Below are 26,152 nucleotides of genomic sequence, written 5' to 3' on the forward strand. Positions count from 1 at the left end.
GGAGGAAAGGTGGGGGCTGTCCTCATCAGCAATAGTATCTTCTTACCCACATTCTCCTGCACATTGACTGGCCTCAAGCCTGCTTGTAGGGAAGGCTCAATAAAACAAAGACCTGGATTTCTTCCTGAACCCAGGGAAAAAGATGTGCAGTTGTACTTTGCTTTGCTTGGGGTCCTGTTGCTGGACATGACTGATTTTTCAAAACAGAACCAATCCTTTTCTCCCCTTTGTTGAGAGCAAGCTGCCATGGAAGTAGAAAAAATTTCTCTGTATCAACTCAGAGACAGACCATGATTTTTCCAGGAAGAGAGCAAGTGGAAGTTCAGTCCCTGTTTGTGGAGAAAGCAATAGCACAGGAACTCCCTGTGTGCAGAGTGTGATGACTTTTGCTCCAGTCCAAGACAGCACATATACCAAGGCACAACACAGTAGAAATTATTTGTGATCTCCTCTGAGAAGATCATTCCAATCAATATGTGGATTATTTCTGAATGTTTAGAAGATGCATAACCGCCACCTGCTCAGCCCAGCTTTCCAGCAGCAACGTCCTTTGCATCAGCACTTTGCAACTGCCCAGAAAGAAAGAAAGACCCAAAAAAAAGTGACAAAGCTCCCTCCAGCCCCTGGCTGCATCTGCCCACAAGCTTCCTCAACTGAGTTATGGTAATTACATCACTTGAGATTTCTTTAATATCTCCATCCGGGAAAAAGAACTAGAAAGTCTGGCTGTGACAAGCAATCAGAGGGTACTCAGCTGATGAGCAGCTCCCCATCACTGAGAGAGCAGTAGGAACCTTCAATGTATTGGATTTAAGTAATGGTTTGCCAGAGGGATGGGGCCCACACCACGGCAATCAAAGCTCCTCCGCACCATTAAGGAGCTGTAAGTGGAGCAGGAGGCGCAGTGCAGCTATTGACCGAGTAGGTGGGCATGAAAATGGGTTTAGGTAACTGTTTACTTCCTGAGAGATGGAAAACACAAAGGAATGTTTCTCTGGCAGCTTTCTGGCTCCCTGATCCTCTCTGTCCACATCAGCATTTATATTGTCTGTCTCTCACGTGTTTGTGCACAATGACTGGTGTGCTGAGATCGAGCTGTTCAGCTGCAGTCCACATAATGCTTTCCTGCTTGCATTTGCCCTCTCACTATCTCTGCCATTTTTTTAAAATCCCTGACCCAACAGCATGGAAAAAAAATTTGCTGGTATGATTTTATATCAGGCTGCCACACAGGCAGATCAAGTACTGATGCAGCTCTAGCCACTCTTTTTCTTCCTTCCTCCACCCCCTCTGCACCGAGCGATGGCTTGTACAGAGAGGTGAAGAGGAGGCACATGAATAGCAATACTTTTTTCGTCCTTGTTGAGGAAGTAGCTAAGGGCAAATGGGCCCACACTGTGCTTTAGATAACCAGTGTTAGAGTGTCTGCTGTGAGACCGACCTGCAGGCTGACACCTGAATCCTTTTATAACGAACAGGCCTGCAGGTCTGCGCCAAGATGCCTGGATGTCTCCCCACCTAATTTCCCAGTCAGTAGCTTCGATGTAAACAACCAAGAGGAACGAGTTCTCCACTCTTAGCTGACTGAGTCGTGTTTTTTCTTCCTCTTTCTGTACCTGAGGAGGGCAGAGGTAGTATCTGCCAGAGCTGATGCCTCTCATACTTATCCTCCCAATGTTAACCTCTTGCCTGTTAGTGGGCTCAAGAGACAATGGATCAAAACTCCCAGAAATAGGCCCTTCTGCAAAAGAAGGTGCTGCCCATCATTTGCTGCACATTGCTTCTTGTGGAGCAAAATGAGGAAGGCTGAACTGGCCTCCTAACAGCTCCTGACTCTCACTGGGATCTCACCGAAGTGTCTTGGGCCAGCTCTTTCCAGTGCAAGCGTTTTAAGCAAAGCGCCTTGATCCATACCAAGGGGCCTAAATGCAGCATCCAAGTGTGAAAACATTGGCAGCTGTCCCATTTACCAAAACAGTAATAATAGTACCCACTCACCTCTGGGAAGCATAAGGAGCACCTCCGATTTATTATTTGTTTTATTTATTTTGTCACATTTATCAGCCATTCAACTCTCTGGGCACACAGCCCATACATTAAAACCCAGAGATCTCCTCTACCCTGAGAATATCCTTTCTGTAAAACCAGGCATGGGCAGGAGAAAAGGATGAAAGATGCTTTACACAAGCAAAGGATGACAACAATATTTTTTTCTCCAATTCTGTTATTGATGGAACCATTCTGAAAATGTTGGTGACACCAAGACAAGAAGATGAGAGCAATAAAAAGCATGGGGGGTGGTGGTGGAAAGCCATCCACCAGCCATGTAGCATGGACACAGAGGCTCGGCCTCTAGCCAGCCTGTCTCACACACAGGAAGTCTCTAAAATGCTCTTTCCATTATTATTTCTCTAATGACCCCATTAGACACATACGAAATTCTGAGAAGCCTTAAATATATTGTAGACAGCCACACTGGCAAATCTGCCCAGCTTTTCTGAGGAATGGCAGGCTGCCTTGATGAATGTTTTAAAGCATCCCAATGTGTAATTTATTTCCTGGAAATCAATTGTATATGCTGGTTTCATTTTCCTGTAGCAAATAATCAGTCTGCTCCTTTTTAATTAGGTAACAACATAGATTCCTCTTCTAATCATGACACGGTGGTTTATGCACGTCGTGTCTTTTTCTACGGGAAACAATTTCAAATCCTTGTCCAGGGTCCAGCACAGCTTTTAAGAGACGTGAGGTTATTTATCAGTGGTATTGCCTGGGTCACTGCCAATGAAGACCTTGTGTACAAGACCAGCTAGAGAACCCAGACTGGTGCGTGCAATGGCCTCCTGAGGGAGAAGTTTAAGGAAGAAACCAAATTAAGGAGACTGAAATTTCAATGGCATTGACATGATGTCAAACCCAGGCACCAAGAGGTGTGTCCCATCTCACAGGTATTCACTGGTTCCTGAGCTGAGACATTGCACTGACATTAGCCATATTGCAAAGACTGACTGTATCGATAATCTGTATCAATAATACTTGTGGTCCACATCAAACTCAGCACCTTTGTCAGCTGTTCCAGCTGGAATGGTAAATAGCAAGCCCCAGTGGAGACGTAAGTATCCCCTTGCATTCAGAGGCTGCATGGGTCTGCATGGACACATATAGTTGGATGGTGTGGGGAAAGCCACTTCCCCACAGCAGAAAAAAACTAATGGCCTCCAGCAGCTGCTACTTAAAATTTTCTAACAGGCTGAGAGAGTAAAAACTATTGGCCTTGGCATCCATTCATTACTTGCAGCAAAACTCTAATTAAGCAATAGTGTTCAGTCATATTTACCCTCCATTGGGCTACAAGGAACCCGTATTTCTACTGAAATAAATGCTACTGAAACAAAACAAATCTATCAGCAAAAAATGCTGCTGGAGTAAAATGTAATAATAATATCATAGCTATTAGACCGTGAAATCCTCTGCAACAAATTAATCTGCTAGGGAAAAGTTTGTTGGTGGGATTTCGGCTTCCTGCTGGGAACCTGTAAAACCCGCACCACTCCCCGAGACATCGCCGCACTCGCGGCCTCTGCCTCCTGCCCCTGGAAGTTCCCGTGTGTCACAGGTCCCCGCAGCGGCCGGTGGGAGGTGGAAACCCGCCCGGAACACGCCGGGGCGCAGAGGCTTCGCCGCCTTCCGGCTGCCCCTCGGCGGCGGGGCCGCGTTCCGCAGGGCCGCGTTCCGCAGGGCCGGTGCGGGGCTCGGCAGGGCCGGTGCGGGGCAGGGAGGGGGCGGCGGGCGGGCCCGGGCGCAGCGCCGGCGGAGCCTCCGCGCCCCGCCCCGCCCCGCCCGGCGGAGCTGTCCGCGCCCCGTGGTGCTGAAGCCGCAGCGCCCGCCCAGCCCCTTCCCCGCCCCTCCTCCCTTCCTCCCTGGCGTGGGCTCTCGCAGCAGCCGGCAGCCCGGGGCATCAAAGGTTGGGAAGGGCTCCATTCCTCGCTTTGATTCTCCCCCTCTCACCCCGCCTTTTTGCTTCTTCTTTCTCTCTCTCCTTTTTTTCCTTTTTTTTTTTTTTTTTTTTTAAGCCGGGGGAGGGAGAAGAGCGCGGCCACGTCCCACCCCTCCCTTCCTGCAAATCCCCGCTCGCACTGCAAACAATCTGCCTTCCCCATTGCATCCAAGGGAGATAGCAACAGCAACATCATCACGGCAAGCCGGATGGGAGAGCGGAGAGGAGGCTGCTGCTGAGGGAGGAAGGCACACACGCACACACCAGCTCGATGTTGCCAAAGCGGTAGGAACCGCACGAAAAATAAGCCATGCTGCCCCATGTGTCTGGCGCATTGTGCTCCATCCGAGCCTTTTAGGAGGAAGAAGAGAATTATCTGCTCGGATTTTTCTCCCTGCCAGCGAGAGTGCGACAGACTTGCGATGGTTGAATGTCAATGCCTGTGAGAGAGAGCAACAGTCAGAGCAGGAGGAGGACAGAAGGGGAGGAAAATGAAGGTGGGGACGGTGGTGGAGGGAAAGAAGGAGCCTCGTCCAATGCATCAAAAGGAGGTCCCTGCAATTGCTGATAGAGCCCTGACCGCCTCGCCATCCACAATGGTCTGTACAAGCTGCCAGTGCGTTTGATGACGTTCCTGTTTTGTGAAAGGAGGAAAGGAAACGTGACCATGTAAGATCCACGTTTCCCCGGTCAATTACATGCGAAGAATAGATCCGATTTCGGCGTGGGTTTTTGGTCCAGGATGGTAACAGCTTAGGGAATAATACAGCCGCCTTCCCTCATCAATTTCGCTCCTTTTTTTTTTTTTTTTTTTTTTTTTTTTTTTTTGTGTGTGTGGTCCAGACAGCTGCTGGAATAGAGAAGATCAGAATATATAAATATATATAAAATATATATGATATATATATTATATATATAGAAATATATTTGTCTCAGTACATCTGGGATTAAGCTCGTTGAATGCTAATCATTTCTTTCCGGACTTTTAATATTTACAATGAAATCTTTTACAGGCAACGGTAAAATCTGAAGCCACCTGGGAGTACAGTGTTGAAAACGTAGGGTGTTTTCCCACAAACAATGTGAAGGTCTTTTTTGTCAAAGAGGCAATTTTGATAATAACAACAGCTACCAGTTTTGCATTTTGATAGCCAGACCAGCTGCTATTTTGTCTGGATGCACACCGGGATTCTTGTGATCGGGTTTTACTTTTTAATTGAAAAAAAAATTATTATAAAATAGAAGAAAAAGGAAAATTACTTGAGATGCCAAATACTGTCGAGAGAACCATATTCTCCTTCCTCTCCACACCCACCGGAGACGTGGACCCTTCGTTTTTACAGGCTTAGGAGTTGCGAGAGCTGATCGGGGGCTTTCTCCCGAGCCCGCCGCCTGCGCCCCTGGACCCTCGGGCGTGGGAGATTTATTTCCTCCTCCCGCTGATTTCTAAGCAAACTTGTGGAGGGGGGGAAAGGATCCCCCGGCAGCACAGAGTCGGGTTTTTTTTCTGGTGTGGATTTTTTTTCAATTGCCGTCCCCGCCGGGTTGCAGCGGGCTGCCCGGGGACTTGGCCCCCTCGCCCTCCGGCTCTGCTTCTGTGCGTTCCCCGGCGGCCAGCGCAGCCCTCCCGGCACTGCGGCCGCCGCGGAGCCCCCCCGGCCGCGGGGCGCCCGGCTCCTGCCCTTTTCTTTCCCCCCGTGCCCGCCTGCCAAGGAAAGGCACATGTTAATACCACCCGGCGCGGGCATTTTCTGCTACTGCTGCTGCGGGCTCCTCCGTCCGAGACAGATGTTGCGAAACCAAGGCCTCCTCAAGTGCCGCTGCCGCATGCTCTTCAATGACCTGAAGGTCTTCCTGCTGCGGAGACCCCCCGCGCCGCCGCCGCCCTCCCCGCCGCCGCCGCTCCCCATGCCCGGCGGCGCAGAGGCGGCGGCGGGGGCCGCACCGCCCGGGGGGCGCGGGCCCGGCTGGCGGGCGGCGGGCGGCGGCGGCGGCGGCGCGGGCAGCCCGGCTGCCGAGGAGTGGGGCAGCCCCGCCGGGGAGCCGCCCGCCTCCCTGCCCAGCAGCACCTCCTCGGATGACTTCGGCAAGGGCAAGGCCGAGGACCGCTACTCGCTGGGCAGCAGCGTCGACAGCGGCATCCGCACCCCGCTCTGCAGGATCTGCTTCCAGGGGCCCGAGCAGGTGAGCGACCGCGGGCGGTGGGCGCTGGGGTGGGGGCCGCGACGGGCCCGGTGGCAGCGATGCTCCAGCCTGAGGGAACCGGGGCCTGGTGCTTGCGGGGGTGTGTCCCTGTTGCCCGGAACGGGACCCCAAACTCAGAGGGGCTCTCTGCCTTCTGCCCGGGCCCCGGGCTCCAGGATTTTGCACCTCGATAGTATTTTCCAATAGGTGTGGGGTGGAGGCGTGCTCCATTCTTTCTGCTGCCCGGCAGTCTTGCCCCGGGCACTCATGCCCAGCCTCAGAGCCGTACAGCTGTGGCATGGGAGGAGGGACACGCTGACACCTTCATGGAGCAGAGCACATCTCAGCAAGGGAGGCTGTTTGGTGCTTTGTGGGTACCCGGTTGCGATGATTCCAAAAGTGATGCAAAGGAGGAGTTTAATGTGCTCTTTGCTTTTAAAAATACAACTTCAGTCTGTACAAAACACGTGGCAGGAGACAACCCCACTTCAGTGGTTCCCGGGGGATGGCTAGTAGGAGCTGTGCAGGTGCTCCACTGCTCCCATGCTCCCAGTTGCACTATCTGCAGGAGAAACACGGCTGGCTACAATTGTACCTGCTGAAGCTGCAGCCTTGAGATGCACCGTGGTACAGATTGAGGTTAGGCCAGTGAAGTTTCCCTTCACCACACAGGAGAATGAAACAAATGCAACCATGACAGAACATAAGATGCTGCCCTAGAGCATTATTCTCCATATTTAATGACAATTAAAAGCATCTCATGTATTTTCAGGCTGGCAACTTCCTTACAGTGAGGTACGCAGCAACATTTGTACCTGACATGACACAGCTTGCAGGTGCAAGGAAGGCTGCAGACCTCTGCTTGTGGGATCAAGCCCATATGTGCAGATAACCATTATTACTCAGGATAATTCCATTACCTGTCATAATAGGGGATCCTTGCATAAGAAAGGGTTGCAAAGTTCAACTTGACTATTTCTATTTTGAGCACAGATTCTGGCATGTAAGGTGGTACATTGAAATCTTATGCAAAATGGATTTTACCTCAGGTCTTCTTTCCCCTTCGTGGACCTGTGTGCTCTGCTAAGGAGAAAGCCAGTTCTCATTTGAAAGTGGCTGTGCTCAGGTATACATCCTGCCTTTCCCAAAGTTGCCTACACCTGTAATGCAGTGATTGTGCCTTCCCTTATGTTAGTTTGAGGATGGTGGCAATAAGTGGGGAATGGGCTTCCATTCTTCCTTGGGAGAAGCGGGGCCTGCCACCAACCGATCCCAATACCCACAGCCCTGCTGGATGTGTCATACCAAGGGTTCCATAGGTCACAGCTCAGTGTTAAATGGACTGTAGCCTTCTCTAATGGTTTATGCAGCTGGCAGATAGCTGTGAAACACAGTTTTCACCATAGGCTTTCAGATGGGAGTGGAGGAAATAATTCTTTTTTGGAGATACTGTATACCTTCCTCTCTTGCTTGTCTTGTCCTTGTCTCTTCTAAAAGTTGGAAGCCATGCAATTCACTTCCTGGGAATTTGCATTATTTCACGTTTCTAGTACCCTTCCCTGGCTTGCCATTCTGCCTGTGTACACAAGAACGTAGCACCTGCGAGATTGGCTTATGTGTCAGAGCAAATAGAGCCTAAGCAGAATTAAAATAGAGGTAGCTTGCTTCCTTGGAGAACATTAATGCTTGAAAATAATTGGATGCTAATTTTCACACTGAAAACCAGTGTAGGTTGCATTGTAAAACTGAGACTATTTGCTGACCATCTGCCAGTGTACCTGAGTGAGGAGCTGAGCAGACGTGACTGGCATCTCATAAGACTTTTACCAGGATTTCTCTTTTTTGATTCTCACAGTTCCTGGCCAATACAATAAGATACTTGCAGCTGGGTTCTGCTACTTGTCCTTGAGCAGTAGCTTATTCCACAAATAATTTTTTCTTCATCAGCATGGCTTGAGAAGTATTTGAAACCTTTTGCCCTGCAGCAGCTGGGAAGCACAAGTCATTATGGAAGCCCACATTGTGGGGTTTAAAGCACAGCCAGATCCTGACACAGCTTCCTGGAAGTACAGTTCAGAATAACTGAGCACTGAATTGGTGCAGCTGATCTCAAGACCCACAGTTTGGTTTATTTGGCCCTTATGTCAATAAAACTCCAACAGGGCTAAATCCCACATTCCTTGTTCCTTTTTGTTATGGTGTTTATTACTGATTTAGCCTTTTATTTCCCATTTGTTTTACAACTCAACAGCTGACCAAAGACTCTCCATGTTTTGGACCCTCACAACTGTAAAAGTCGTAGATGCACATTCTTCTATACCACCCCTGCCAAGACCATAATCAAAATTTATCTGCTTGGAAACAAAATATAATTGCTAGTTCTTTACTCTGCAGATTAATAACAATGACAGATCTAAACAGTATTTTATTTACCTGTCAAAACCATCTGAATTTGCTGCAGCTGTGGGCAAATTTGCAGGGCTGCATCACAGTAACAAGAACAAAAGCCTTCATTATAAATTGACTGTTAGGCGCTCTAAGCTTATTTACTCAGATAAAATGACAGTGAGTCTCCAAAAGATGTTTTAATCCTGTTTTGATGTAAAAAAAAAATCTCAACCAAAACAACAGCCAAAAAGGTTTCTTAGTAGTCTGGCTTTGCAAGTAGGTTTTATTTAATATCTAATGCAAAATAAAATTGGTAGGGATTTTTGCTTTAAATTTTTGATCACCCAACATGCATGATGATACTTCAGGCTACTGAATCGCTTATATCTTAAGCTCCTCATGTTGGTTTGTGGCTCTTACGGGTAAGCTGACTCTTCCATTTAAAAATGTACTGAAGACCCTAGGAAGGAGGAAAGCTCATTATTGTGAAACTGTTCTTATCCTTGCATGTTAGTCAAGAGAAACCATGGATGCAGGCAAGAAAAGAGTGGATCTGATGACCAGGGGATTGCAGCATCTGGGCTCCTGTTTTGAGGGCATGAAGAGCAAAATCTGCTCAGGTCTGACAGTTGAAAAAGGCAGCTGCTTTCATTGAAAATGAGAGCTAAACATCGTGAAAGCTGAGGGACTGAACTCAGCACTTGGCAATAGCATTTCCTTTCGGGGACTTGCTCGGCATTTTCAAAGGTTTCAATGACTGAACGTCCTGCACCATTGTGTCAGCAAATTCTGAGACCCTGGATTGAGCAGTAAAGCTCTGGGGAGAAAGTGAGAAAGGGAAATGCTGGAGTATTTTCTTCTGTTTTGCTTAATGCTTAGTGTTTGCAGAATTTTGTCTGCTTTCCTGGATCTCTGACAATGTTCTGCAAGAGAAAGAAACTAAGATGAGCTCCTCTCTCACAAATGTTTTACAGTATTTGGTATGGTTCCAAGCTGAAAGCAAGTCATGGGGATTAGCAGGAGAAGACATGGGTGAAAAGTCCCTTTGCATCAGGGGATAAACTGTCTCCCCACGTCACAAGGAGTTAGCAGTACTGTGGAGTTTAGGATCTCAGAAGTGGTGCTAGCTGTGCTGGAAATAAATAGAAAAACATTCTTAAATGAAACTGAGATAATTTGGAAAGCCATATGTTTCAAGGTTTGCTTGTTATATTGTCAGTTAGAGTATGTGCACATCTCTCCTTACCTATCATTTTCAGTCTGCGTTTCTCTATTTCTCGTTTTGGGGAAAGATACTGTAAAGATGAGATTTGAAAAATCAGTAGGGATAGTTTTGGTTGGCTATGGAGGATCAGAGAGAACAGATTGTGGACTCTAACGTGCAGGCTGATAGCTTGGACTTAGCTCAGTATTCGATAGAAATGCTTGAATGTAGACTATTCTTCCCACCAAAGTCCCCTCTAGACTTTTGGGGCACCAGCTCCTTAATATGGGAACATGAAGACTTTAAAGAAAATTGTAAGGGAAGACAACTTATAATGGATATTAAGACATTCATTTCTATGTGGTATGTGGTTGGGCTGTGGAGCTCCTTGCTGCAGGACAAACAAAGAGCTAAAGTTTAATGAAGGATTATAAAGCCATGTGATTATTATGGATATTTAGAGTCATCACAATTAATGATAACACTTCTGAAAGTGAAATTTATGCTTCACATCTGAAGCCAATCCAGAGATCCAGGTAAGACTGGCTAGGAGCAGGGCCCTGGGACTGGTGTCTTGCCCCACAGCTCACCAGCCTCCTGTGCCTGACCGGTGAGATCCACCCCTGCAGGTGCATGTCTGGATTTCATGCTCATGTAAGGTAATGTCTTCAGTGTGTAGGTACCTGCAATGTTCAGGACTTCTCTAGAATTAAGTTTACCCCAAATTACTCAGTCTGTAATAACACACATTTTTGGGGGCCGTGTGTAAGATCAGGGAATGGTCAGTACCATTGAAAGGCTGGCCATTAGCATGTGTGTCTTGACATAACTAGTGAGAATCTCAACCCCTGCCTGGTATGGACACGGGCAAAAAGCATCATCAGCTCCCTGCATGGTAGGGTCTGCAGAGGTGGCATGAACTAAGGTCAGGAAATACTGCTACTTTACAGACTGGTCTCTCAGCAGCACAGAGGAGTGGAGGTGGTGTCTGGGATGTCTGATTTCTGCAAAATTGAGGAAAATGAGGTACTAGAGTGAGACAAAGAGGAAAAGAGGCAGTCTGTGTCAGAATTCATGGCACAAGTATGATAATGATGAGTGAAAGAAGAAACAACTGTGCAACCAGCATCACAAGCACATCCAAAGCCCAGAACTTGGGAGTAGAGATGCTGGTATTTCATGGGGTCTGTCCAAACCAGCTAGAACATCAGGACACTGTTTTCAAACATATTGAATCATATAATGACAGTGCAGTCATTTTCATAGGTATGTTCCCTCAGTATTCATTTACTTGGTGTTGGAAAACAGGCAGTCCTGCTAAAACCAAAGAATAGGAGATACTGGGCTGCAGCTGTTCAGATTTCAATCAGTATGTTGTAATTTATGATAGAAAGGAAGAGAGGATGCTTCCTGTGACATTCAGTCCACCTCTCTACCTCCCAATCTTTGAATCTTAACACCTCTATAGCTACCTCTCCTGTTTCACCTGTGCCAGGATCAAATCTGTACTGTGCAGGCAGAACATTCTTGGCTTTGGCAAAAGCTTTGTTTGAGCCATCAACTGAATGGAGCCCGGGATGTCATCTATTCTAGATTTAGTCGCTGTTGCCACAGAGTTGATTGGCAAAGCTCCCATTAACTTCAACAGCAGAAGTGTAGGCATCCAGTAGCAGAGACCTGACCCCTGTATTTCAGTAATGTTGTGCACACAGCAGGGCTTCTATAAATAATAGTGAAAGCTACTAATCCCATTGACTTTTAATTGCTCTGGAAGACAAGGTTTTCACCTTTTGTGCCTGCTGAAACTCTGATGCCTGACCCATTTATTTCAGTGCCACTAGCCAGCCAGAGCAGCAGTTTTTCTTTTCTTTCACTTTTCCCCATATAAAAGGCTTCGTGAAGGAACTTGTCTATGTTTGTGTCACTGTTTCTTAAATACACATTTCAGGCCATGATTAACAGTGGTTGATGTCAGTTAGTGACAGAACAAGCGACGCAAAAGCATGTAGCTCCATTGTTTGCATCTGTAGAGTCACTGTTATTTCCACAAAGGCAACACTTGCTTCTGGAAGGGCTCTGTTCATACAAAACTGAATTGCATTCAGGCTGTCTTTCAAGCAAAAATTCATTCCCAGCAAGGACCTCCTCTGTGGCAGCCTTTTGCTCACATTGGTGTTTTTCCATTCAAGGCTGGCCCAGTCCAGAAGTCAGAAATGGTTGTGCCAAAAATCCATGATACTGCATGTCCTATGTGTCTGCTGCAAGTCTCCATTCCTCCTAGGCCTGTAGTAAGACAATAAGATGTACTGTAATTGTTAGTGGTCCATATTTGTGGCTGTCCCATCGTTTTATTATCTGGTTGCCAAAGGAATAAAGCCATGTGATGGTGTTAGCTGTTACAGGTTATGCTCATCAGCCCTCCTCTAAACTACTGGCTAATGTCAGCCACAGCTGGCAGAGAGTGGAGGTCTGAAAGGCATTAAATTCCTGTATGTTTCATGAAAACTAGCTGGATGAAGAAGAGGAAAGCTAGAAATGTCCTGCTGAGGGAAAGATTATAGCATTGTCTGTGCTAGACACTGCAGAGTCCATGGAGGACAGAGCTTCAGATGGAACAGCAGCTGTAATAGAAACGTGTATCCCATTAGACAAAAAAAGAATAACCCCATCATGATATGGTTTCCATGGGAAACCAGACTTACAGAATAGCTTGTTAACTTTTTATCTTTCTCTTTTTCCTTTGTTAATCAGGATTGCTTACCTAAAATGAATTGCTTGATGCTGAAGACTTTCTTATCTTCCCCCATCTTTTCACAACCTACCTTTTATCTTTTTCTGATTTATCACTGGTTACAGTAGAACAGATTACATTGTTGGCAGTGGAGAGTGATGAGTGATGACTTTCTTCTGGTGAAGAAAATAACAGCAGGACCTGGAAACTTATGTAGATAATAAATGGATTGTCCCCATGCCCCTCTGTGAAAAGTGATAAGGCAAAATCAAGGTGAGCAGACTGGTTCCAGTGACAAGGCCCCTATACTGAAATTCTCACACATCTTCTGTCATGTCATTTCTTGTTCTTTACAGTCTTGGGTGGTTTTATCTCACCTCCTCTTCCTTCTCTTCTTCTTGGCCAAAGTCAGCTGACACATCAGAGCTTGGTCCCACCCATCCTATCTGGCTCTATCTGCACAGGTTCTCCTATGGCCTAAGTACCATCAAATCCCAGCCTCCTCTCTGTGCAGCTGGAGCAGTGGTGACATCACTCACAACAGTCACACAAGTTTAACTTGCTTGCCTGGGTGATGAGTGAGGGGTGGGATGGTACAGAATGGGAGAATGATAACCAAAAAAAGGGGTTACATATTGTTTTATTATTGTTTTATTATTTCCTACATCTAGTGCTTCATGTTTATCAGAGAAACCAGCCTCTGCTTGGGGAAAACTGTGTAAACCCCATGGAGGATGGGGTAGTTCTATCTTGAAAGGATCCCTGAGAAGGTTTTGTCTCCTCTATAGAAGAACTTTATAGGGAACTTCCGTTTTGGTTGGACAACTGGACTGTCAGACATACTTTATTCCATGGAGTCACAAACACATACAAAACAACTTTGCAGAACAGGACAGAGAAAATAAACATGATATTCCACCACTTTGGAGATGAAGGACTGCTATGGACTTTGTGGTGTCTTTGCCACGTTGCTCTTCACAGAAATTTACCAAGGACTGCTCGACTGACCCTGTGTTCACATATAAGGTGAGGCCATGAGGTCGCCTTTGCCATGCAAAAAGTATGTGCCATTAGCCAAGAGGGCAGTGCTAGAGGTACCTCTAAGGTTTATAGTGCACTAAGTGTTTGGAGGTGTTTGCCCTCACCATTTGCAGACAGTCCTGTGGCTGCAGTCTCTGTCAGGTCATTCCCTGGGACTGCCATTGTAACCTCTGGTACTGTGTAGGTTTAGCTTCTGTTTATTAATGCATGCACTGATCGTGCCCAAGCATGGGGTAATGCCGAGGCCTCAAGAGATCTACCCATCCAAAATACTGACAGAGGCTGATCTAACCAGTTCTTAAGGATGGGCATAGTTGGAGAACCCATCTTTCCTCCTGCAGCTCATTTCTTCTTGCCCTTTCCTTTTTTTTTCCAAGAAGTAAGTTACTGAAAATGTTTTCCAGTAGTTACATGTAAATATAGTGAAAATTCATCCTTTCAGGACTTTACAAGTTTAAGTGACAACTGAAGCCATAACACTCCTTGTTCTTCTCTAGGCCAAACAATCCCAATTCTGCCTTTGCTTTTATGACGTGTTTTCTAGGCTGCTAATCATCCTTGGTGTTACCCTCTGGACTCTTACCAAATGGTCCATATTTTGCTATGAATGCACTGGAAACTGAATCCTTGTCAGTTCTGAGCAGGCAGAAAGGTTTTCAGTCCTGTTTAACGAGTAGCAGAAGTCATCCATTCCAGGCTAATGTTTGCCCTCTTTATTTATTCATTTATTTAGGGAGCACCAGATGATTATTGATTATTACTCAACTCATGATCTCCATGTCCTTCAGAGCTGCTTCTTGGCCAGTCCTCCATCCTGGCTCTGTGCAGTTGGCATTGCTGCACTGATGGAGGAGCTGCATTTGGCCTTACTGAATTGCATCCATTTTTCCCCAGTAGCAGCCCCTTCCAGCAGGGCCTGCAGATGCAGTAATCATTAACTCCATTGAATCTTCAGGTCATTAATGACTTGAGCTCTTCAGCCTTGCCTCCTGAGGAGAGCTGGGAGGAAAAGGCTGGAGGAGCAGTTGTGCTTTTCTTTAAGGATCCCTTGACTGCCATAGATGAGACTTATGGCTGGGGCTGGTCCTGTCACTGCCCACTTACAGCCATGTGGGGGAGGAGCAAATGGATCCTCATTACTTCAGTTCAGGTATCTGCTCTCTGTCCCAATTAAAGCCACTCTCAGCAAGGCTGAATATGACTTTCCTGACAGATTCAGGCCTCTAGCCAGTCCTGCTTGAAATGTTGCCCACACCACCCACTTCTCGCCTGCTTCTACAGTCACTTTTTGGATGGGGTGGCTCACATTTCCTCCGCCTTCTTGTGCTAGCACTGTCACTTGGGGCATTAACCCTACGCCCAGCTGGAGCTTATTTTCTTTCATATCCCAGCTGCGTAGTCATGTTGTGCCTTATTTTCTCTCATATCTCAGCAAATGTGTACTCATTTGCTTTCTTTAGGGTAGCACAGACACTTGCTCAGATCCTCATTTCTTGCTTTCATTACTGTGATCCCTTCCTCTCCAATTTCCCAGCACTGTCCTGCTTCAGTGGAGTCAAAACCAAGAAGCTCACTTCTTTGACTGGTATCTTGATGAAAGAAGGGGTTTTCTAAGAACTTCATGTGCATCTCCACCCCCTTCAGTGTTCCCTGTCCTTACCCAGATAGGTCCTGTGTAGTTTTTTTACTCCAATTCTCAGTGTTTGGGAGAGCTAAAAGAAGCCACGTGGAAGGATCTGTTGAAGACATAACACACAGCAGCGGTGTGCAGGAATCCTGCTGGCACTTCACCCACGTCACATCAGCACCCACTCTGGCAATTTCCTGCAGGTGCTGAACTAAAGCTCAATGGATGGTTTGCACTTCCTTCCTGCAAGTACAGGGCCATGGGCTAAACCTGCCCCTCCAAACACCCCAATGCTTTTAGCTTTATCAGGTCTTCTTCTCTGTCTGATGTCTTGCATGACCTTGCACTGTCTGATGAATTAAGCACTTCCCTTTTCTTTTTCTCCTTTATAAGCATACTAGGACCTGTCAGGGCTTAAAGTGCTGCAGAAGTACAAGAATATTATTATCCCATTCCAAGTGATATTAGAAGAACATTAAGATGGATCAGATGAGCATTCAAGAAAAATAGGTAATAATAAAATACTGTATCAGAGAGAAATAGCAGTTAAGTAATTAAAGAGAGGGTTTCCACAAGAGGCAGAAGGAGAGTTATGGGTGCTTCTGGCCTCCTGACCATTGTTTATTTTAATACTATGGTAACCTTTACAGGATGTCAATATGTCAAGCGTTGCACCAAGAAGGCTTTTCTTGCCCTACAGAGTTCACATTTTAGGACATAAAACCCCAACATTTCCTTAACATTGCAGAGACGGGCATTCTTACAAGATTTAGGGCCAGAGGGAGTTACTGGGTTAGTCTACTCTGAACCTCTCTGTAATAGCAGTGAAATAAGTTTCCTCAATGAAATTCCTGCTTGAAGCTTAATAGCTGTGCAAGGACTGGAGAAGAAATACTCCTTCTTGATTTTCAGGCCTCCAATAATGGGAAATGGTTGCAGTGCCCAAGGAGAAAATCTGGGGAAACAGAAAACTGAAACTGTCTTTGCATATCACCTTTTGTCTTTTCTGTCACAGAAAGGACTGTGTACTGTGTGCATCCGTAGAAACCAGCTTCAAAAACCCTTGGGCTAGCTGGCAGAAAAGATTTCCTGCATGGAAAAAGTTCTGTGTTTGAAGACAGTTTTATTCCACATCAGATTAAAAGCAAGAAACTTTCAGCTTGGAAAAACACTCACGGGATTCAGCTAGTTAGGAAAAAAGCAGTTCATAGCCTCCTCTGACATATGAGAGCAGAAGTGCTGTCACCTACATTTAACCCACATTTGGAAAATTTTTCTTCATAGACTGGATGGCTACATCATTTCTAAGAAAAACATTTTTAGAGCCCCCATAGCCTGAAGTAAGGACTCCTTCATAAAGTCCAGCTTGCTAAACTGTCACGACCTGGCCCAGCTGCCGTCGTTATTCCACTTCCCACTCCTTATGATTTATTTCTTGCCCTTATCACAGACATGTGAAACCTGCGGGAGAGTTCTTGGCCTTCCCATCCTGCAGCATTCATGAGATTTCTTCTCTCATCTTCTTCTTGGTGATGCCAGACAAGAGTTTCATCTCTTTAAAGGTGTGCTCAGGCATGTGGTGCAAATGTCAGGTGATGGTGGCAATTCTGAGAGTAATAACTCAGGTCAAACAAAATCACACAACCTCAGAATATTTTAGGATTTTAGGGAGCCTCAGGAGATCATTTTGTCCAACTTCTACTCAAGCAGATCTGACCAAATCAGATCTCCAGATATCCAGAGCTGGATAACTCCAAGGACAGTTATTCCACTCATGTCTCTGGACACCAGGTTTAATATTTTACCTCCCTTGCAATCAAAGTGTGAGGGGGTTATTTTTAATTTTTAATCATAATTTCTTGTGTTTCAAATTTTTTGTTTCCTCTTGTAACCGTACACCTTCGAGAAGAGTCTGACTTTTTTGGTGTGCCTTTCCATGAGGTGGCTGAACATAGCAGTAAGATCTCCCCTTAGCTTTTACAGTGATTTTAGGAGGAGCTGTGTAAAAGAAAGGATTAAATGTCTGCTCTGACTCCCTGGAGTGGATTTGGACAAGGGCTGAGATTTTTGTAATGATAGTCAGATAAATACCAAGGGAAACTAGCTGCCCATCTATAGCTTGAAGAATGAGAACAAACATTGCTAATAATAGCAAAGGCTCAGTTATTTCTCTTTGTCAAAGCCAGGACGTTTCTTGGTCCAATAATCACTAAACCTCAAGGAGGGGATACTATGTCAAATCTGAGTCTTATAGAAATACTAGTTGTAGAAAAGCTTGATGGAGCAAGAACCATTTTTGTTTAAATTGAATAGAAGGATGAGCAAAAAGAGCTCTGTAACTAAGGTTTTCAACTTTACAGAGGCAGATGTTGAAAGATTTGGAATTTTAAAAATATGCAATATAGCAGAAATTTATTACACATTGTCTTACTACTACCAAAACAGCCATTTGTGTCTTTATAACAAACAAAAAGTGTTCTGTTACAATTGCTGCTTTCTGGAATCTTACAGTAATTCTCCCTTCTACAGGCCATTTTTGCTTTCTGCCTTCAATTTATTTGCCTGGAAAGCTCTTCAAAACCTGTCCCAAGATGTGTTTTAATACAAATGAAAAACTCTTCCTCTTCCCTCTCCTTCCCCTTCCTCTTCCTCTTCCTCTTCCTCTTCTCTCTTCTTCCCTAAGCATCAGTACTTATCCATGTCAGTTCTGCTTGTAAGTTCACAGGATACACTCAGTGACATTTAAACTTCTCTGCCAAACCCAGCCACCTTTGATAAATAAAGGCTGCAGAACTCCTAAGCTCTTATGAGTTGCCTGAAAATGTGTGGCCAGGTGGGGTGTACTCCCCACACTGGGTTTGGGATGTCACAGAGGGGAGCTGTCATAAGAGGCCCACCCCTACTAGACATCAAAAAAGCCACCTTACTACCAGGTACAATTCAGGGGAGCCTACACACTGTTTGGCTTCATTGCTCTGAGAACTTCTGGTTTTGCTGTTGTGTTTGCTTCTAATTCTCTTTACAAAAAGGCAAGAAAAAGATCCATCTGCCAGCAGAAGCGAAACTAGCAAGTTTGAAGTCAATACTGGAATATTTCAGATAACTGTACATTTAGGAAACCCAGGGAACTGTATAGTAAAGGATCAAGAGGCTTCTCCATTAACCCTAGTCCAGGATCTGTTATTTCAGTTGGCCTCTTTCAAGGGCACTTCACAACAGCGTGGTCACACACAGCCAAGTGGGGGGACTTGCCTTTCAGGCAGCACGAGCAGGGAGGATGTTGATGCAGCACTACCTAGGACTGCTTGAAAACCTGAACGAGCACCTTTGGTAGTTGGCTGATGGCAGCAGCTCTTCCTCAAGCCTGCAGAACCCTATGTGTCACTCCATGACTGTAGAAAACTCAGCTGGAGTGGAGAGCCAGGTGATCAGGGGGAGGACTGTAGTTAAGTGATCATGAATGGCAGGGAGAATATCAGAAATAATTCTGCACAACTTAACAAGAGGAGGAACTTTGATCAGAGGCATCTGAAGTGCGTCTGTCAGTAGGAAAGCAAACTAAGCTGCAGGGACTCTTCAGAAGTTCTTATTGCTGTAGTAAGCCAAAGGGGATGCAGAGGCTGCTACAGGCTTATGGATTTCCACGGAGCACTCCAAGAAGCTCCACATCAGAGATTATTTGCAAACGCAAGGCATACAAATGCGTATATGTGTGTAACTGAGCTGCTCTGCCTGTGTTTAGGAGGATCAGAAACATATGGAGCAAATGTTGCGATCTCTGAAGGTGGCAGGAGGTTTTCTACCATAGCATGGCTCTGCTTCGTGTTTGTATTGGATCCAGTTATTTTTCCCTGTAATGGATGTGAGAAGGCCTCTGAGATTGGGTTTCTGTGATGTAACAGAAGATGGAGAGGGATGATCTTGGGATGGATGAAAGCTGCAAAACACGTGCTCTGCTTCTCTGATCAGCACAAGATTCTCTTGCACCTGATGGAGCCTCATTCATTCATTCCTGCAATCCCATTGTCACCAAAAAAGCCTTATGGCATTCATCAGCTCCTTGCATCTTTGCATCCCGATTCTGCATTGCCCCATTTGTGTGTTTCCTTCCACAGGATTTATAACTTCATCCCTCTCCAGTTAGTGTCTATCCAACAGGGCAGTGTAACTGTCTTTTCTTACCAGATAATCCTTTGCCCCTAAACACTGTGACTGGAGCAGCAATACCAGCCCTCCTAGCCTACAGGGGAGAATTTCACCTTCTCTAACTACATCCTGAATGTTCCCAGTTTTTCAGCATGCTCTGCATTTTGGCCTGATTAGGCTATTTGTTCTGTTGTATTGCAGAAACGAGGAGTGGTGCTTAGGCACAAGAGAGTATGTTCTCTCTGTATCCTGTAAAATAAGAGAAAATTTGCTCAGCTGGAAATGAAACCACTTTGAGTTCAAAACTCACTTTGACTGACAACTGCTTTGCATTTTCATACAACCATCAGTACAGGCGAAGGTCTTTACCCCTATGTAAATGCTCCTAAGGCCCTTAGCTATTTGTATCCCAGAGATATTGACGAGTCAAAAAGAGGCTGTACAAATGCTTGGAGATAGGGAAAACCATCCAGATCCCCCCATTTGGTCTGCCTTAGAACAAATATTCACCCCGAGTCCCCTTTCTCAGACTGCCCTGTCCTCGTGGTCAACACTGTTTGGTACCCTCTGACACAGCTTCATATGTCAGGGGTGGGTTGCAGCATGAATAACAGCCCTTCCTGTGATTTATATCCTAGAGAGAGAGAGAGGGTTTTGCCAGATATCCATCTACCTATACATGCATATGGCACAGCTGCTGGGACACAGCTGCACTCACGTGACTGTCTTTAATCTGTTTCCTTTTAAATCACTGTGTCTACATTGCCTTGAGCTGTTTTTCTTCCCTCCTGAAATGTGCACAGCAGCATCGGCGGTCGGTATCTCCAGTGCACTGCTCTGCTTCTGGACTGCACAGCCTTCGGGGCTCTCATGAGATGGTCAGAGGGCCATGGGAGTCAGGGACGCGGGCTCCCATTAACACACTCCATGACCTCTCTGTCTTCAGAGGTTCTGTGTGATTCCCAGGCAGCAGCCAGCCCGCAAGCACTGCGGCAGCGTGTGCTGATCCCAGCGCTCACCACTGAGCAGGGACTGGCTCTACGTGTGTTTGTGGCAGTGTGGGAGAAGGCAGATGCCACGTGGCTGAGTCAAATTGGATTGAGAAGGAGATTAAGTGGTCATTTGTGGGTCACGTTTTCCTGCAGAGGGCAGATTGATGCCATGATGCACATCTGGGCTGTGGAGCAGATGCAGCAGTTTCAGCTGCTGCAAGGCACTTTCCTGGAGACTCTGCAGCGCTCGCTACACAGTTGGGAACACAACACACCAGCCAAGAGCCCTCTCAGCCGGGGACATCCCTGTGCAGAAAGTGATCCTTTGGAAGGTGGTTGCTCTCTGCTGTTATTGGTACATTTGTAGTGAGAGATCTGCACTTCACCTGTTTCTCCAGTAGTGTGTGCATGGCATGGCCAGTGCAGTGTGGTGATATGTAGTGTATCACAACTGTGCTGAATCACAATGGCTCACAGATCAGGCCTCCATGTCTCATGTTTTTTCAATCCACTTACCAGTTTTTTCAATCCACTATGTCCATCCACTGAAAAAGATCTTTCCGTCTGACTCGTCAGCCATAAGTTCACCGGGTCGTGGAAGCAGGCTGCCCTGGAAAGATTCAGGATATGAAGATGGCTCAGAACTTGATTTAGGCTTGAGTACTTTTCTGACACTGGGGTGTCAGGGCTGTGACTGTGAAAGAGTAGTGAGCCCTTGCTGGATAATACAAGTAGTAAAGAAAACTTCCACAGGCATGGCAGTAGTTAGCCCATGTCAGAAGATCTCTAAGCAAACGGCACACTGTGATATGGATGAAAACCACATGGCCTGCCTCCATGAGTGTGTGGAGAGGCACCTCTGCTTTCTGCAGAGCCACGGTTTGCCTTTCTGCTAAAGGAAAAGAAGTAGACTAAAAAGTGTGGGGAACTGAGCCGCTAACACAGTCCTGTCAGATGAGAGTTACCCTAGGAGATCAGAATTAGCAAATCCCAGATTTTAGAGTCAGTGTGGCAGCTGGGTCACTGGACAACAGGTCCGAACCCAGCTAGAGGGTTGGTCTCTGGCTCTGAGAGGACACATTTAGAGTATTTCTCCCACTGTGATGGCTTGACTAGAGGAGGTTCCTCTTCCAGTTCAAGTGAATGAAGGTGGATGGGCAGCAACCAAGGATTTCAGCTTCTCCTCTGAGCTTTGTAAACAAGCTGTGATTCTGGGCACATCACCAAGGTGGGACACAGCTCTGAATTGCAGACACCTCAATGTGAGTGTCACAGTGTAGGTGTCTGCATGTGGACTGGGTGTCTAGGCAGTGAAAAATCAAGAGCTTGAGTCATGCCCACGCAATGATTTCTTAGTGGAAAACATCTTGAGGTAGGTAATTGTGCCCCTAGTGAATGCAGGCAGTGGAGCTGGAGAGCCAGACACCTACATTTGCTCAGCTGACTCACTCCCAGGGCTCAGCTGTCATCATTGACTAGACCTTCATCGATTCTACAGGAACAAGGGCATCCAGTGCACACAGAGCTGCTACATCTACATACAGTACGTAGGACCCTTTCATGCTTCCATAAAGCAGACTGGAAACCCTTCACTTCTAGGAATGCTGTAAGGGATCCTTGCTCATCTACAAAACACTGAAACCACTTCAAAGCTAGGTGCTGTGCAAATGCTGAGTGTTCACATTATTATAAGTAAACAGCAATTTGGAAATGTGTGCACAACAGTGAAGAGAAGTAAACAGATGGGAGAAGTTGCCAAGTAAGGCCACGCTGAAGCGATGAGCAAAAATAAGTGTTAGAGACAGTCTGACATTTTTATAGCAAGACAGACGCAGCCAGGATTTGAAGCATATAGCAATGAAATGAGATCAAGGAGGTGAGCTGCCTTTTCTTGGCCAAGCTCTTCTCGTGTTGGGCAGTCCCTTCTGTGCTCAGGCAGCAAGTGCTCCTCATTGTTGGCCTGTCTAATCAGGATAATCATGGTGCAAAATGGCTCCAGCGGACAAGGCAGGAAAAGTGATGCTGTTTGTGGTGAGCTGTTGTGTGGGAGAAAAGACATTTTAAATACAGCCTTGAAGTCACTGAGTGACACCAGCACTGGGCTGACTTGAACTGACAACTACTAATTACTGAGAGAAAAATGACTCACTAAAAAACAATAATTGTCTTACATCTAATGGATGACTTACAGTCAAACAGAAAGCTACAGTCTTGGCATGGGGGACATGCATAATGTGGCAGACAGCCTGCAGCCTCACATATCTTTTACAGAAATAGAGTTCAAAAGTTGTGCAAGACGTGCTGTATTTTAATTAACCAGGGCCCAGAAAAGCTGCTGTGCAAACCTAGGCAGAAACTGCATGAGGACACCTTTCTCTTGGCAAAACACTGAAAATCCAGTCTGATGTTGATAACAGCAAAAATCCCGTGGCTTCTGAAAAGTCATTGTTTTCCATTTTACAGTATCCAACTGTAATTGCTGCCAGAAACTCTCCTGTGGGGAGGGGAGACCATCAGCAGAAGGGGTCTCCACAGAGAAATAGTGAAAGGGAGCAATTTTTGGGAATGATGCAATACATGTGTGACAGGCACTTCTGAAAATTCACATTCCTGTCAGAATTGATGAAACTATTTCCTGTTGGTGTGATAAGAATGTATTAAATATTTGTCTGGGTTTACATAAGCATGGATTATAAGGAAAGCTCTTGTATTTTAAGGGATTACATACTTTATTACAGTATATGCTACCTAAGTAATACTGGGAACAGTTCTCACATGTGTCTGTGCTACAGGGGAACAGTAAGCAAAAGGCAAATGGTTGATGGTGGTCTTAGGTGTAATTTGGATGAAGCTGCATGATTTTTCTATTTTTGGAATCCAGAATGATCTTTTCGCCTTCATAAAGTGGCCTGAAGTCGGTCTGAAATCTGGTGGTGCTGAAGCTCTCATCGTTTGGGTGTAAGTGGCTCCACCATGCTTCTCGGGCATGGAAGCACAGGGGATGTGTCTCTGGTTCTCAGATCACTTTTTATCCTTCAGCAGGTCATTTCCAATCTCTGTTTGGAGAGGGACAGTTCAGCAGACCTTGGCTCTGAATTTCAAGCTGCTGGGCCTACTCAGCAGACAGAGATGTCTGCTGGGAAACAAGGCAGTCAGCGTCTCTGGAAACAGCACCATCAGTTCAATGTAATTTTTATTTCTTTAAAGAAAAAGTTGGCTTGGTTGGCGCTTGAGTTACTGTTCATTATTTTCCCATGTGCATGTTATTAATTCCTTGTTATTGGGTCATTTCTCTGTGTAAAGCCTTTTGAGTACAGTTCAACACCAGGACATGCAATTCCCTAAGACAGTGGTGGCCTCCTCTTCACTTCTCCTTCTCTTTTCCTCTTTCTCTTGCAATCACTTGAAAGCTCCCTTGAACCCTTGCTTAGCTGGCTCACCCTTGACTCTAAATAGTAACAGCCTTAATCCAGGGGACTTCTCAAATCCTAGGGTTGGAGCGGGAAGCATGAGTGATTGCTCTGAGCAGCAAACCCATTTATGCAAAGTGTTCCACTCTCTGAGCAGCATTCTGAGGAAGGATGAGATTAGAAGGATATCAGTGGCAAAGTGACTAAGAGATTTATCTTATTCATAGGCTTGGCTTGTACTTAAGGAATTTACATTATTGAGATTTTTAAAAATCTGAGCTGGCTGAATCTATCAGGCTTCCTGCTGTGTCATAGACATCAAAGGCTTGTTGTTTCCTTCCTGGTTCATACCTTGCAGCATCTACACATTCCTCCCACTGCTTTCTCTTGTTGCTTTTCTACACCTGTTTCCATATGCCAGGAGTACCAGAGCCTCCCCCAAATCCCTAGGAGAATATCATAAGGCAACTCAGTGTCAAGACACTTTCCCAGGTATTCAGTTTGTTTTTTCTTTTGCTTAATTAATTTCTTCATTATTTGTCTAGTTAATAATTAATTATTAATGATTAAGAGGGAATGATTAAGACGGATGCATCTCCCTCTGATGCGGATATGTCTGGATATTTATAATAAAGAAGAGTTAATGTCCTTGAAGCTTCTAAATCAGTGATTCCCCTCTGGAGCAGGAGCTGAAACAGATCATAGTATGGAGATAAGTATTTCTGTGCATTTGTCCTGAGAGAAAATCCTCAGGAGCTCAGACCTCAGGGAACCCCTACCCCAGCTGAGATTGGCAGTGCCAGCACGAGTGCCCCAGCCCACAACACTGAGCAAAGGCCCGGAGTGCCTTTTTTCCACTACAGCTGTGAATTCAGCCAGACTACTTGGGAAATTGTATCAGCAAAGCCCCACACTCCTCTGCCAATGAAGACTGACACCTTGCTGGGGGCTGGATGAGGAGGGGGAATGGTTGGCGCAAATGAGTTGCACTGGGTAAAGGCTGCATCAAACCAGACATGCAATGCTGGAAGGCAGGAAGTCCATGGCGAGCATAGTCAGGCTAAAGCCAATTCAGAAAACATGTCTTCCCAACATGGTGTCTCCCTGCACAGCAATTCAGACAGGAGCAGCAGGGACATTCCCAAGGGAAAGAAAGGGGCGTCACTGAGGTTGAAAGAGAAGTCAGTGTCATTGAAAGAAGGTAAAGTTTTATCTACAGACCTTTCCTCATGGTAAGGGTGACTGTCCAGTGTCTAAGTGATGTGTGTTTGTGAGCAAGCTGAGCCAGTTCAGGACCTTGCAGCTATAATGAGCAGCAACCTCAGCTCTGCATTTCCGCCCTCTCTAAGCTCTAGCACCAGTAAAGCACTGGTAAAGGGGCAGGGCAGCACACCTGGGAGGGCAGTGGGAAGGGGGAGATGGCAGCACAGACTTAGGCATAAACTGTGCATAGAATTGCATCCCAGTACCGAGAACTGGGCAACTCCCTTCTAGCAACAATGAAGTATAAGGCATTTGAAGATACTCTGCAGCAATTTCAAGGGGATTATTCTATATTCACCCCAGAGATAAAGCAAACTTCAAGCTCAGCTCTTGAAGAAAACAAGCTCCTTGCCTGGTCTGACATCTGAATATCTGTCCCAGGAAGGAGTCCCTTTTATCTCTGTAAAAGGAAAAAGCCAGTGACACTTTTAGGCATGGAGCCATGCCATTTTTGTTCTTACACACTTTGCAGTTTTTCCCAAGTGACACTGAAGTTGTTCCCAGCTCAGGGATGCAATGTCTTCTGGTCATCCTGGGAAGAAGGGCTGTACTAGGGCTGTATGAGGTGGTTGCAGGCTGCGGTTTCAGAGATTTCTTCCCTGGTGCCCAAAGACTCCCACAGCACAAAAGAGAGATTGACAATCTGGGCTAGTCCAGTGCAGGATGCTAAACTGCTAAAGGGACAGAACTACATTATGTGTGAGGAGAGGTGGAGAGATCTGGACTTGTTCAGTCTGGCAACAAGAAGATGAAAGGGGAAATCTGCTGACTTCTTCTACTTAAAGTCAGAGTATAAAGACCACAGAGCTAGAGGGCACAGCAAAGAACTAGAGGCAATGGCACAAGTTGCAGCAAGGGAGGCACTCATTGGATATACAGAAACGAACTTTCACAGTGAGATCAGAGCAGCCCTGAGACAGGGACCCAGACATATGGTAGAATCTCAGTCCTCTGACATCTTGAAGATTGGGCAGAATGAATCTGCTTGAGCAGCCTTGAAGCTAGTCCGGGTTTGAGCAGAAGGTTGAACTAAAGAAATCCAGGGACCTTCCAACCTAAATTCTGTGACCTTACAAAAACCAGTGGGTGAGGGGACTGAGAAGTGGTTGCAATGTCACTGCTCATGGGTTTTAGCCTCCTTGTTCTGAGCAACGGTGTTACAGGGAGAA

At 46.0% G+C, this 26,152-nt stretch overlaps 1 protein-coding gene across 1 annotated transcript in view; it reads left to right on the top strand.

The window, feature by feature from the left end:
* Positions 1-5,719: 5,719 nt before the first annotated feature.
* MARCHF4 (membrane associated ring-CH-type finger 4) overlaps positions 5,720-26,152 on the top strand; it is a gene marked incomplete at both ends in the record, with an annotated part of 95,885 nt that continues 75,452 nt past the window's right edge. The window contains one exon of the mRNA XM_082285515.1: positions 5,720-6,181. Within this exon, the coding sequence (XP_082141641.1) occupies positions 5,720-6,181 (462 nt within the window). The remainder of the gene's footprint in view (positions 6,182-26,152) is intronic.

Source organism: Coloeus monedula (assembly GCF_965178545.1).
Source record: "Coloeus monedula genome assembly, chromosome: 7".
NCBI classification, from domain to species: Eukaryota; Metazoa; Chordata; class Aves; order Passeriformes; family Corvidae; genus Coloeus; species Coloeus monedula.